Genomic DNA, 14,937 nt, shown 5'->3' with positions numbered 1-14,937 from the left:
GGTATAGGGTTTTCTTAACATCCGTCAGCACGAGCATCATCTCCAAAACGAATAGCGATATCGAACTGAAATTTCCATAGCGTACACGTAAAAAGTGAGTTTTTGTTCGTAAATGTGCAACGTAGGTCAATTGGGTCTTGGGTCCGTAGGATCAGTTTTGTAAACCGTAAGAGATAGAAGAAATGTTTAAATATAAAAAATGTTCCTTATAAAAATATAAAACAACTTTTGTTTGAATCATTTTTTCGTAAATATTTTTATTTTCCCGTGTTCTCTTGTGGGACAATGTGACATCTAAATAGGATAAACTCTTAATAGATATTTAATATTTCACTCCCATCACACAAAAGCCATTTTTACAAGGCAAATTTTAATGACTAAAGTTTTTAGTTACATGTTCAAAATAATAAATAATTAAAGAATATTGTATTTTCAAATCATTATTATCAAAATGCTTCTATTTAGTTTCCGTTAGAACAAATAATAAAGGTTTTATATTTAATGTTTTTGATCAGGAAAAAAAATTAATTAAGGAAAAATAAAATTATTGATTATGATCGTATAACGACGTCTGAGATCTATAGTTTTGTATATTTATTATATTACCGACAGGGCGCGTATTCATGCAGTCCTGTTTCAGTATCTCGTAACGGCTCTACACTGTCTGTACCGTCGACGTATGTAAGTGACCCCACACGTGTGTGCCACCATCCGAATAATTTCCAAATTTTATTATATCACAAAGTGGTTTAAGTTGGTGTAAATTCCATGATATTTTTTTTATAAGTAACAAATAACTAATAAATTTTATTTTGAAGTTAATAAAATTTAAGCCACTTTGTTATATTTCCAACAATTCATAAAAAAAATCATCATTTGTAATTGTTTTCAGCTTCGAATCAAAATTGTGACGTCCAAACTATTCTTCATTTGGTTTAGAATCAATATTTTCAAAGTGGCATAGAGTGATTTGAAAATTTTTATAGATTTGAATAAACTTTATGCTTTAGGGCAGTCAAGTTAAAAATTTGAACTATGAAACAACGAAAACACATTTAGAAATCATCGAAAAATTATGCATACCTAGATGTCGCTAGAATGAAATTATTGAAGCAGGTACCGACACATAGGGGATAATTTTTAACTTTCTCCAATTTTTATTGAGAAATATTGGGGGGCTCGAAGGGTTGGGGGACTCGGGCTTTGCCCGGCAGATGGTGTATTACTGAATACAGTCAAACCTGGGTAAGTGAGAATCGGACAAGTGAGAAAACTCTATAAGTGAGAGTAATAGCCAGGACCCGCCATTTTAAGCTCCCAAAACCTCTATTAGCGAGAAACAGAACTCACGGACCTCCGTAAGTGAGACTGCTACTTATCTATACCTCTATAAGCGACAGTCAAGCTTTATTTATTTATATGTATTATTTAGGAATAACTATAGCTACAATAAAAATACATTCGTACTTGCTGTGACTTGTTATTGCTGCGTACCTCTATAAGAAAGAAACGCTACCCATGTACTTGCATTAGCAAAAAACTCGGATTAGTGAGGAGAAACCTCTATAAGCGAGAATGAGATTGTGCTCCCATGAACTCGCTTATCCTGGTTTGACTGTACTTGAAATAAATTTAATATGACGAAATTGGACTTTTTTAATTTCCCTCTTCTCACTGCAATCTTCCTTCCCACAACACCACCTTCATAATGTGTCGGGCAAGAGACCTGGCCGAGGTGGCAACCCTAGGGACACGAGCCGACACTTGCATCCATAACGAAGTCTAAGGTCACGTTCAAAACTTTAAGAGCAACAAATTGGGGAAAACTCTAAGAATTAAAACTAATGGTTTATAACTAAATACTGAAAATCCTGAAAAAATAATAAATTAATAAAACTTCAAAGAGAACATTAATTTTATTCAAATCTATAAAAATATTCACATCACAAATACATATCAACCAATAAGTAAATAATTTACGATGCCTAATAGATTTTCCTTTCAGTCGTAATTATATAACTTTTTTTTTATCAATGTCATCAAAAAAATTTCCATAATAAATTCTTAAATATTTTAATCCAGATTTAAAAATAATAATAGAAACCAGAGCTTTTTATGACAGCCTCAAGATGAATACATTTCTATTCTGTGGAAGAAAACATCTAATAACTATTTTAAGTGATTTATTTCTTACGATTGGTTATCAGGGTTGTTTATGACAGTTTACTCTACAATAGAAAGTAATTTAAGCAAATTACACTACAGTAAAATCGATGATTAACGTAACAATCAAGTCGCATGTAATCGTGCTATAGAAACAACTGACGGAAAAATAATTTCCCCATGCGAAAAATAATAATTTTTTGTCAAATATCATATTAAAAAACAAATATAAAAGTATTAAAGAATGCTCTATTAAAGACTGTTCTTTTAAGCGGTTCTAAATTGTTTGCTGGGTGTATTGACTTGCAATTTTTTACTTGGGCTGCAGAAAATTATCCTTTAAAAGTCTTTATGGTTTAAAGCGGAACTTTCAGTTTAACATCAGAGCCATTGCAGTAAATCAGATAAAAATTTTAAAAAGGACAAATTGTACCACCCATTCCCTTTCAGCGGTCTGAAAGACTCTCAAAATGAAAAAAACCAGTTTTTTTGCAAATTAAGACTTTAAATAACGTGCAAAAGGGTTTTTGGGGTTGCTGATCTCGAATTTTCAGTCAAAATGTTTCATTCTGTTCGTTTTTGGTATGTTTTCAACTGGTTAGATTTTGGACAAAGACTAGAATTCTAAGGTTATATTTCCCAGCCTCGATTCTGTTGTCTAGCTTGACATTTCTTACGCGAATTTGAGAATGAAAATTGTTATTTTTATAATGGAACGATTACTATATTCCCCATAGTTGTTTCTATAATCTATTAATAATACTAAAGTGTACTAAAATAAAGTAGTTAACGTGCTCTCACATCTAATGGTAATAATTAAAGTATTAAAAAGTAATAAAATCATCATCGAAGATTCATTCGTATGTCAATCAAATCACCATAATCATAAAATATATAATCGTGATTCATTTGTGACGTCTAACCTTAAACCATTAAACCGCTTTTATAATTAATTGTTTTAATTGTATGCTCTCATGTGTCAATTGATGTTGCTCTGTCTATTATTTAGCTTGCACGGAGCATGATAGTGAGTATTTGTTTATTTAAATTTTATGTTTATTAATATACAGAAATGGAGCAATAACAATTTTTGTAGTGATAGCAATGAGCAAATATTATGAACTATGATTCTAGTCTAATCGTACAATAATAAAAATCATTATGAACAAGAAAATGGTAATATATTTCATTATTTTTCTCGCTTTTGCCTCTGATTAGTAAACATAAGCATAAATATAAAAACTTTAAAAGATTGTGGAAATTCTTTCTTATACTTTTCATTATTAAACTTATATTCATTAAATTCTGGTATGTAAGTCGCCGTGTTACTGTTACCTGATCGGTATAATAATGTTAATTATATCTGAATTTACAGACTTGTATACTCAGACTATTCCAAAATTTTAAACAACCCGTTCTAAGCACCTTTGAACAAACCACTTCTTTGGCTCTAGGGCCTTTTATCTGATCTTTCGTTCGATTCCCCTAGGCCTGATTTGGCCTTTCGGTTTTAGAACTTCGTTCGCAATACGGTATAGAAACTTTGGTTTACAAACTTTCAATTCTTGGCTTCAGCTTTCGACTCCAAGAATTGCTACACTTGCAACGTAGTATTTACATCCAAAAGACAAAAATGGTATCTTCATACCCACCTTATGTATACATCCGTAAAAAATTTCAAGGATGGGGTAATCAGCAAAGAGTTTTCGGACAGGCTTTTTTGGAAATTTTTTTGCTCAGTAACTAATCAGGATAAATTTGAAGGTTCTCCATGCAATGATAATTAATTGTTTATTTTTTAAGTGACCAAAACCATAAGAGGACTTTCCCCAAATTTTCCCCAATTATATCAATTTTCACACCCCAACACTCCCAAAGGCAAATGTACAAAAATTATCTTAGAATAATATTCTTATTTCTCCATTTCAAAAAAATATCTTTATCTACTAAGATAACTTTTAATAATATCTTAACTCTTATCTATTTTTATTTGAAAATTTAAATTCATAGATTAGTAAAGTAAAAAATAGACTTTTTTTTATTAATAAATATACATAATAGAATAGTGGATTGTAAACAGTGCAATAATTATATTAATACATGTGTAAAGCAATGTCGCAATTAGAAATAGTATTTTTTTAGGTGTTGAAAATTCCTTTAAAATTTAAGTATTAAATAAAATTGTAAATCTGAAAATAATTTATTTAAAACTTTACCATTCTTATTAAAGTTCTTTTATATTAATTGCAAATAAATAGGTTTCTATTTCACCATCGATTTTTAACAATAGAGATAAACACTTCAGAAATAAATGCTGTTTAAACGGAGATATATATCTACAGCAAATATAATGGTGATGTAATGTTTAAGAAAACTAGTTTTGTGTCAATAAAAATACTTCCTACAATGTTTTTGCAGAATTAACATTTATATGAGGGTTAACATCTAACTGAAAAATATAAGGGTGTAAAGTTGCTCTAATAAATCTCTGGACCGAAAATATACATTTACGCATTTCTGCAGGCTTTTTCAATTTTGAAAATGAATGCTTCTTCAATTTTGAAAATTGGTTAATTTTCATTTTATATAATACTGTTGGCATAACGCGCATAACTTATAAAGTCCAGAAAACATAATTTGACAATTAATAAGAAAAACAAATTTTCTCTTCCGCACAAATCGTGCAAAAATCAAATCTTAGCAAATCGTTTATTTGCGATAATCTTTACAAGAAAGCGGCCATTCCACCATTGAAAACACTTTTTCGATTTGATTAATATGGAAAGACTAGCTTTAAACTTGTAAGCCCCTACAAAAAATTTTGTGTGCACTGCACGCAAGCTATCAAAAAACAGTAGAATCGCAACAAGAAGTAGAAATTTAGAAACGCAAGAAACGCAAGTTGCAAGGAGTAATTTTATAAGAAATTCTCGGTTGGCTAATTTTTTTAACACCGGAAAAATTTTATTTTACAAATTATTTGCAGAAACTAGTTTCATTGAACATTATTAACAATCTATGTCTCTGAAATGTCGTGCAGAAATTGAAGAATCTGGTTCAATCCATCGATATCTAAGCAGGCTCCTATTTTTGTACAGATCAAATTCTATGACTACTAGTTATGAGTACTATAAATTTTATTATTTAATTTTTTTCTATCTTCATTCGAGGTTTTTTATTTGATTTTATGTTTTTCTATAAATAATTATTTCTTAATCTTAAACAACAAAAATTTGTATGAAAAAATTAATATAAAAAATTATCAAAAACTAGGGTGGCAGTATGCCGAATACGAGTAGCAGCGTACCATTCCTACTAAGCAGCAGTATGCAGAGTATACGATCACGACGACCATCAGCAGTATTAAGTGGATCGCAGGGCTCGGGATTATTACAACAATTAGGCTCCGGCATGGTAAGACTTACGTCATCTGCCACATCCTCACAGCACCCGAGTCCAATCAACAACGGCCGTTCGTTCAATTATAGCACAGTTAGGAAATGTCCTTCTTTGAACATTACTTTTAACTGAACGCGTACGTATGTTGTGTTCCTAATTAGCATTATAATATTAGGTTAGTCCGAGATATTTAGAATTCTTAAGCGGGAATTTTTTTATGTAAGCCAAGTTTGTAGTGGAAATTAAAGATTTCTATGTCTGAAACGCAGATTATCATAACGCTTACCGAAAAGAAGCGAGCATTTTAAAAATTTGTTTGTGTATGTAAAAATACAGAGCCCCAAAAATCATGGTCAGTAGAACGAAAAAAGTAGATAGAGAAATTTTCAGTCTGAAAGTCATTGCGCGTTTTATCTCACATTTAACAAAACAGGACTTAAATTATAGCATTACAGGACTTTAATTATAGCATTACATAACAATACAGAATAAAAATCATCTAGAGACAGTTAAAGCTTAGTAGAACCCAATTAAAGTGAAGTTCAAACAGAGTCTAAAACTATGAAAAATGTGAAAATTATGTTTTGGATAATTTTTGACATATTCAGTAGTAAATAATACACGTTTATAAAATTTGAGTACATTCTGAAAATTAAAGTACGTTTTGCTGAGAAAAAGATGAAAAAGTCGCATGTACTTTATCGAATAATAAATTTTCAATGTTTAATATATTGATAAATGAAGTTTTGATGGTGTAAATATTGAACACTTCAACACTTTTCATAACAAGTTTTCAATATTTTTCAGCATTAATCGGGCTTGTATCAGTATACCGAAGTTCTGTCACTTAAACTTTGAATGGCGACTTAACTGCTTGGTTCAAGCAAATGTGTCTGGAAACAGTTACATTTAGAGCCGTTTCTGGACATATGTCTCTCATTCCAAAATGCTTAATTCGGCGTATTCCACCACCTTTTTAAAAAATGAATTGATTTGTTCGTACACACCCGTTATATCCTCTTTATATATACAGTTTGTCAATCATTTCATTAGCCATTTATAGTACATGAAGTAAGAAGAGTATAATATATGAAGTAAGACGTTCTTATGGATAAAACAAAGAAAACAACACAACAGTTTTGCATAGCAATCACATAGCAAGGCAGGTTTGGTGTGTCTTATGACAGGGATCATGCTTTATTCAAGGCACTGTCTTCTATGTGGTATGATCGCTGTCAATAGATATACCAAATCTGCCTTACTATGTGATTGCTATACAACACTGCTGTGTTGTTTTCTTTGTTTCATGTATGAGTATGAGTATGGAGGTTAGCGGGCCATGCTCGAGCATCGGGCCTCGAAGCAATGGTTCAGAGCACTTAGCCAAACAGACTCTTGTACTCTATCCCCGCTACGCTTTTCAGTGGCTATTATAACCAACTGATGTACTGAAACCCAGGATCTGCCTAGCGCTGAGTTTCCTAATTTCTTCTGTTTCGACTATGGCCGGACCAAACCATTTCCTTCGCTGCTGTATGAGCGCCGGGCAGTAACAGAGAAAGTGGATCGAATTTGTTTCATGTATAAGAAGATTACTTTATATATTATTATTATTATTTTCTTACTTCATATATTATAAATGACTAACGAGATGGTTGACAAACTGTATATGTTTTTAAAAAGTACCATTTTGATGCGTAACGCCATGTCTATCATGAATGTTTCTTACACATAAATCTAACATATCTACCATAAACTTAGCTTATATAAAAAATTTCTAAAAAAAAAACATCGTTATTCTGGATATCTTTCTCGGACTACATTATACATAATATATTTAAATTTAATCAAGATATTATATATTGTATATTATATTTTTCACTCTCCTGCTTTGGCCACACACATATAATCTCTCTTTCTTTTATATGGTTGGTGACGTTTGCAGGTGGACATCACATTCTTGTTGTTGTTGTTGTTAAAACTCTTCGCTCCGTTTTTCGTTGAGTACATTTTCTAAATACATAAAAACAATTTTTATATACTACATACAAAAAAATAACAAAATGAAAAAAAAAAATGAAATGTAAGTGATTATGAATAATAATATTATTTTTTTTACCATTGTTTTGTGCACAATGTTCTTCTGTAGGATGGTTGGTTGATGGTTAATCAACGTCTTTAAAGGATATCTTCAAGAACTTGAATTTTAAATTTAAAAAAAAATAGACGATTAGATGAAAGAAGATTATTTAGGGCAGGCATGGGCAAATGTGACTTACAGAAGTCCTTCAGACTTTAGATACAGAAGTCCTTCAGACTTCTGTATCTAAAATGCGAGTAAGACAGTGACAACCAAAAAAATAGGAGTAAGACTGAGAGACAACATATTTTTTGTTACCTATCTCATTACTATTAGAGAAACTGAGATAGGTAGAAGAGGCGTATACCCGTCTCACTTCCTCTTCTATGAGCAATGCGGGCTTGGATAAAGATACACACAGAAAAGTTTATGGCACACAATAAAGTTATAACAATGGTGACTTCGACTCCGAATAACTCACCCAGGCCTGGTTTATCCTATAACGTTCGTTGAATTTGGGAAATCCGATATCATTATTGCAAAGGTATATCTTGCTTGTGTTTGGATACTAAAGGAAAATGAATGAGATAAAAAACCCAAATGTATTCAATTTATTCTTTATACTTTTCTTCGGAATAACAAATTTCCAAAGAAGGAAATACTTCAACATCATATTCCCAATATATCGATGAAATTTTGTATAAATATCAATCTAAAGAAGTCCATGTTAGGTTTTACGAATTTTTCTTACAACATATTCTCAAAAAGGATCGTTTTACTGACATTGTAAGAATAGGTGGGTAAAATGATTCTATTGCATTTTTTACCAAACAGTTCACATAAAATATTAATTGTTCTTTTACATTCCATCAATGATTAGTAGAGAAACAAAAAACGCCTGTAAAATCATCTAAATCAGCATATTCAAGACTGGTCGCATGATAAGGGATCATTTTACCTATTATAATTTTACACACAAAATAGAGATCATTTAAATGTTTATAATGGGGATCATTTTCTCCGTAACGACATAATTGAATATCGTAATAAAGACTGATCTTAAGAATTTACTGTACGCCTACTAAAATATGTTATAATATTATTAAAAGTCAACAAAGATCAAGAGTAAAACAACCAACCGGCGAAAACTAACACAAAAAAAAGAAATTTTTATTGAAATTTGTCTTACCATAGATCATAAGCAGTATGTCTTTGTTGAACGATACATTTGATCACGTGGAAGCCGTCTATCCATAAATATACTAGATGGCTTTAATGATTCACTTAAAACAACGAGGGATTTTACTCTGAGCGATCATAATAGAGCACTTTCCCCTATTCATTCATGTAAGACGACTCTTCTACTTAGCAGCCTACTATACCAGCTCACAGCAATAGTGATAAATACCTTTCGACCTCTCACTGATAGTAGGGGAGTTTCGTATAGTATCTACGGGTAGAGTGGAATGTTTGATCAAAATCTCTTTATAACCGAATGGTGGAAGCGATGTAAAGTTGTATATTACAGTATATGTTATGATTACCTACTAATTATATAGTTTATAATTTGAGTATAATTTAAATAATAATAATAATTAATATTCACGTTTTTTCTCGAAAAAATCTCATTTCAAATCAACAACAACGAGCAGTTTGATAACTTTTTTAGGAGATTCCATAAGAATTTCATGCGACCATACGTAACAATACATAGAATTTTATTTTAAATAAATAGTAGTGAAAAATTTCATCAAAAATTTTTTTCAAATTCAATATTCAAGTCCTCGTTAAGATTTCCCTTGACGTTAACTATTTTTTCTTCGTCAATAAATTACACACAAACCAAACTCCGAGTGTTTTTTGCATATCCACGTTGTATTTTCTTCGTATTTAACAAATAGTTTTATTTTTCTTATATTTTTAAGCCCTGTAGTTATTTTATATTTGTTATAATTAGTTTATTTAATTACCTAAGTTATTAAGTTTTATGTGCAATGTTTTTAAATTCAATTTAAAACGTTTTATAATTTATTGCTGTACACCCCGCGTATACAGAGATTCGCACACCAGCACTCAGTTTTAAAAATTAGCATGTTATTTTAAATCAATTCAGTTGAATAAATCTTATACAAATAGATTATGTAGATTGAATTATTTGGAACTTATATTATAGAAATCCTTTGAAATAATTAGATTTTATACTAAAAGTAGTTAGCGAGTAATTAATTCCATGGTAATGAATAAGACAAAAAACAAAAATTCTGCCTATGCCTACTTTTTTAATCAATAGCGGTCTTTTTATACCATGTATATATGAAATATACATAGTATATTCAGTTTAGTCCGGAAATATACAAAGTAGGTATATCAAGTTTGTAAAGCTTAAAAATATTGATGCTACGAAAAAATTGTAATGGGTGTTCATAGAATCATCAAATTAGTCAATTTTCGGTTGTCCGTCCGTCCGTCCGTCTGTGGACACGATAACTCAAAAACGAAAAAAGATCTAATATAAAAAGATAAATATTTTAGTCTTTCAGATAGTGCTTGCGAGTAGGTATATACTTTTACTAGATTACTCGACGTTCAGTCAGTTGATTACGAATACAAGTACCCAGAGTATGTTTCTTTCTTGCTTCGAATTTTAAGGTATCATCTTTTCAGGATTTTTTTTTTCTCAAAATCGACTTTTTTTCTTCTTTACCGATTTTCTTCTCTTACTCATCACTCATTTATTTTTATGTGGCCAATAATAAACACAACACTCCAAATTCTAAATTCAGTTTTTTTTACTGTAAAGTCAAAACAGGAAGCGGCACGCAAGATTTACGCCGACTAATGGAAGTTTATACGAATGGGGATGTCATCGATCACACCTACTTATAGGCCGTTTTACACCAATCCTTTATGAATTTTTCATGCCGTTTTTTTAAATGAGACCTTTTAAAACTTCCTAAAAACATTTGTTTTTCTTCGCATTTGGAAAAACTAACTTATTCTCCACCCGTTGTCTACAAACTGGAGCAAATATTATTTCTATAGATTTATAAACCATATGAACAGTCGAAAACTAAATCATAAGCTATCAAGACTATTCAGTTTCATGAAGATCAAACTTATGTTGTAATTTTTAGAAGCAATAAGGTGTGTTGGTGTTGGCGCAGGGAAATTGACAAATGTTATTGACTTTTTTTAAAACTATTTTCTCCAATATATGTTTTCAGTTTTGATTTTACTCACGGTCTTATTTTTTGCCGACTATAAATCAATTTTAATTCTTCAATATTGTATTTATACTTCAACCCGCATATTATATTATAATGAGTCATTCTACAGCAATAACCACCACCATAAATCGTATAATGACTCATTAAAACAGATTCCATCTGTTTAAAATAAATACTACATATTATACTGTTTTATAGTTTTTCACAGTATGGTTTAACTCTGCGCGGGGTGTACATTTAATTTAATTAATTAATTTATGTTTTTAATAATTTTTATTGCCCTTACAAAATTGATTTTTTCACAGGATTTATTGCAAAAGCCAAAAAAATAATTATAATTTAATTGGGTTTCTTTAGTTTTTTATAAAGTTTTACGGAGTTGTGTTTTTTTGAAAAAATCGAAGGCAAATAATAGAAGAGCTGGGCCAAAAAAAATTCGTTGATTTTTCTGAAGCTGATTATTTGAGGTTTGGTTATAGTCGTTGTATACACACTCATACTGCGGTCAGTCAAGCGAACGATAGAACAGGAATCAGATATATACTATCGAAACCGTTAAGTTTTATGTGGAAAAGAATTTACTCAAGCTGAAAATTGTTATACATATTGTATATTATATTTAAATAACAGTTATGATTGTCAGTCATATAGGTGTTAGAACAGGATTGGCCAGTCAGCGCTTATTTATGAACAATAAATACCTCAGAAGATTCATTTATGATTTCCGTGGTATTTAAATGAATTTATTAAAGCTGAAAATTGTTATACACCTTGTATATTTCATATAGATAACAGTTATGAGAGCCAGTCAGTTAAACGTAAGAATAGGGCAGGTCAGTCAGCCATTATTTATCAACAATAAATAGATAAGATTCATGATTTCCGTGGTTTCCGTGGTATTTAAATGAAATTTATTTATTTATTGTTCTTCACAAATAAGAGCAGACTGACCAGCCCTGTTCTAACTTTTAACTAATTGACTGTCATAACTGTTATCTATATGCAATATACAAGCTGTATAACAATTTTCAGCTTTAATAAATTCATTTAAATACCACGGAAATCATAAATGAATCTGATGTATTAATTGTTCATAAATAAAGGCTGACTGACCAGACCTGTTTTAACACCTAACTGACTGACAATCATAATTATTATTTATATGCAATATACAATCTGTGTAACAATTTTCAGCTTTAGTAAATTGACTTTAGTACCACGTAAAACTTAACGGTTTCGATAGCAAATATCTGACTCCTGTTCTATCGTTCACTTGACTGACCGCAGTATGTGTGTGTACACAACTACTATAACCAAACCTCAAATGATCAGCTTTAGTAAGTTAAACGATTTTTTTTGGGTCTGGTTCTTAATCCATAACGGCTGTAAATGAAAATTTTGTAGCATATTTAAGTTACGACAAATAAAAGTTTTTTAGGGGGTTACTGAAACAAACATTTTACTAAAATACTTATTGTCTTAATTTAAATATCTATCATCAACGGATTTTATTTTAGCAATTTAATTTCAATTTTTGGTTTCAAAATAATAATATCTACCTGCAATACAGCAACCATTGATCATAAGTATCATTTTCATCTGCGGGGGCTGTCTGAAATATGTGGACATTCTTAATTTTTCTAATAACAATTTACATAACACATTTGTTTAATAATATAATATGTTTAAATTTATTACTGTTACAGTACTCATTATTTTCATCTGCCAGAGAATAGAATTAAATAATAATAAATTTAAAATCAACGTATCAATCATCAATATAATGGACGTGAATAATATATTTTTATTAATTAATAGAATTATTATTATTAATTATTATATTGTATTTATTATTTCATGACAAATATTTATATTATTTGTTTTGACTTATTAATTAACATTAAATTATAGTCAAATATTTATTTATGACAATCAAAAAGACAAATTTTCTTACTACTTAAAAACAGTTATCAGGGTTTTGTCACTTTAATATTTAATATTAAAAATTGTAGATACCAAAAGATTTTTAGAAATGAAAGTACGTAATCATATTTTTATCAAAGCGGAATGTTTTTTAAAAAATATATATGAATTTTGATTATTCGTTGAATATAATCTTTGCAATGATTCATTTTTAAGCCCCGAACTAAAAAAAAGGGGTGTTATAAGTTTGACCGAATTGTGTGTGTGTGTCTGTGTGTTTGTCTGACTGTGACATCGTAGCGCCTAAACGGATCAACCGATTTTAATATTATTGGTTTCATTTGAAAGGTAATTTAACGGACAGTCTTAGTACTATGTTTCATGTGCTAGCTTAGAGTTTTGTATCCGAAAAAAACTAAAAAATTGGCGATGATCTTCAAAATTGATTTAGTTTGAAAATGGCATGGCATATAATTTTAACATATAAATAATAACTATGAAATTAAATGGTCAAATAAACATGGCTCAATTCATTTCGAAAAGTGAAATGGTAAAATAATTAGGTAATTCAAAACAATAATTCAAAAGAACAAAGTCAACTCAAATATTTCAATTTCAATTAAAATATTTCCAAAAATTTGTCCCAAAAAATGATAGCTCTCTAAGTATTCTTTTCATCTCATTTGATGTCCTTGGCCATCACTTTGATATTGATTACAGAAGGAGTGTTTTCATTTTTTCTTAAAAAAAAAAAAAAGGGGTTTAACCTCCGTTTCTCTGACATATACGCCTATAACAGAGGCCACCCACATCATTATTTGCTAATCTTTATTTATTTAATTACAAACATATTTTACAATTACATTTTTGATGTGGGCGGAGTCGGTTACTACGTTCTTATCCAAGCGACGACAATGTGATCAATTCTACCACCCCCTTTAATTATATATTGTTCACACTGCCGCTGCCTGGATTGGAACCCGCAACCTAAGTCTAAGTAGACAAAAGATCGGAAGACTAGCGCCTTAGACCGCTCGCCCACTTAGGCTCTTCATTTTTTCTTACGAATCTACAATGGCTAGACCTATAAGCAATTACCTCAGATGTTAGCACGCTCAAAATCGTTTGACACTCAGTCTATATAACTCTAACGTCAATGGTAAAAAGATAGATTCGTTTCAGGCGCACTATTTAAATTGATTTTTTAATTAAACTTTTCAATTTTAAGCAGCATTCTATTGAAATTTAACAATGATTTTTTGCATTATTTTAAAAGGAATAAAAATTAAAGAAAGTATAGATATTTTATTAAGAAACATTCTGCATTGAAATAAATATCATAATAATTAAGATACTTAAAAAAAAAATCTCATTTGAGATACAGATTAAAATGCGTGTAAATTAAATTAAATAATAATCATTTTCACAGTTTCTAAAAACAAACAAAAGTTATTAATAAATATGAAAAAAAAATTTATTTACAAAAAAATATTCTTAAAAATATCTTAGAATATAAATCGAAATATGTTGTATATATTAAAAGTATTCAAAATCAATTCTAATTTTTTTTTAAATTTAAATTAATACATTTTATAAAACTATGACGTATTTCGAAATATTACAAGGCGTATTAGAAAATTTAAAATAATGTATAAAAAGAAAATAGTTTATACTATGGCTGAAATGTTTATACTTGATAAAATCCTGTAAACGATTAACTACTGACTAATTTAGTGAGATATTGTATGCGATTTATTCAGTTAATTTCAAGCACGTTTTGAAGTATCAACTAATAATGAAAAAGTGTAAAGGTGCAGATCAAATCCGCAATAGATCGACTTCAAGTTTCAATATGAAATGTAATGTTCACTGAAGACTTGAAATTTTGTTTATTAGCCAAAGATTTCGATGGTTCAAGATACGACACTGCAAACAGAAGTTAATTAATAATTTTTCCCCAAAGTATAAAGGCAGATTTGCTGTAACATAAAAAAGAAGACATCAAATACGGAATTGAATGATAATCTTATTATTTTTATAAATTCAAATATTGTTAAATTTTCGAAAATTAGTAGGCCACTTTGCAAAGACAATCGTATTACCTATATTGAGCTAGTCTTATTACGTACTTCATTTATCACGGAA

The 14,937-nt window shown here is 29.8% G+C and overlaps 1 protein-coding gene across 1 annotated transcript in view; it reads left to right on the top strand.

Annotated features, from left to right (window-relative positions):
* LOC123295953 (SCY1-like protein 2) overlaps window positions 1–12,605 on the top strand; it is a 100,615-nt gene extending 88,010 nt beyond the window's left edge. The window contains exons 13-14 of the mRNA XM_044877415.1: window positions 5,437–5,577; window positions 12,576–12,605. Of these exons, the coding sequence (XP_044733350.1) occupies window positions 5,437–5,577; window positions 12,576–12,605 (171 nt within the window). The remainder of the gene's footprint in view (window positions 1–5,436; window positions 5,578–12,575) is intronic.
* The last annotated feature ends 2,332 nt before the right edge of the window (window positions 12,606–14,937 follow it).

This window comes from Chrysoperla carnea, chromosome 3 (assembly GCF_905475395.1).
Source record: "Chrysoperla carnea chromosome 3, inChrCarn1.1, whole genome shotgun sequence".
NCBI lineage: Eukaryota > Metazoa > Arthropoda > Insecta > Neuroptera > Chrysopidae > Chrysoperla > Chrysoperla carnea.
This window is presented reverse-complemented; position numbering and strand designations above follow the sequence as displayed.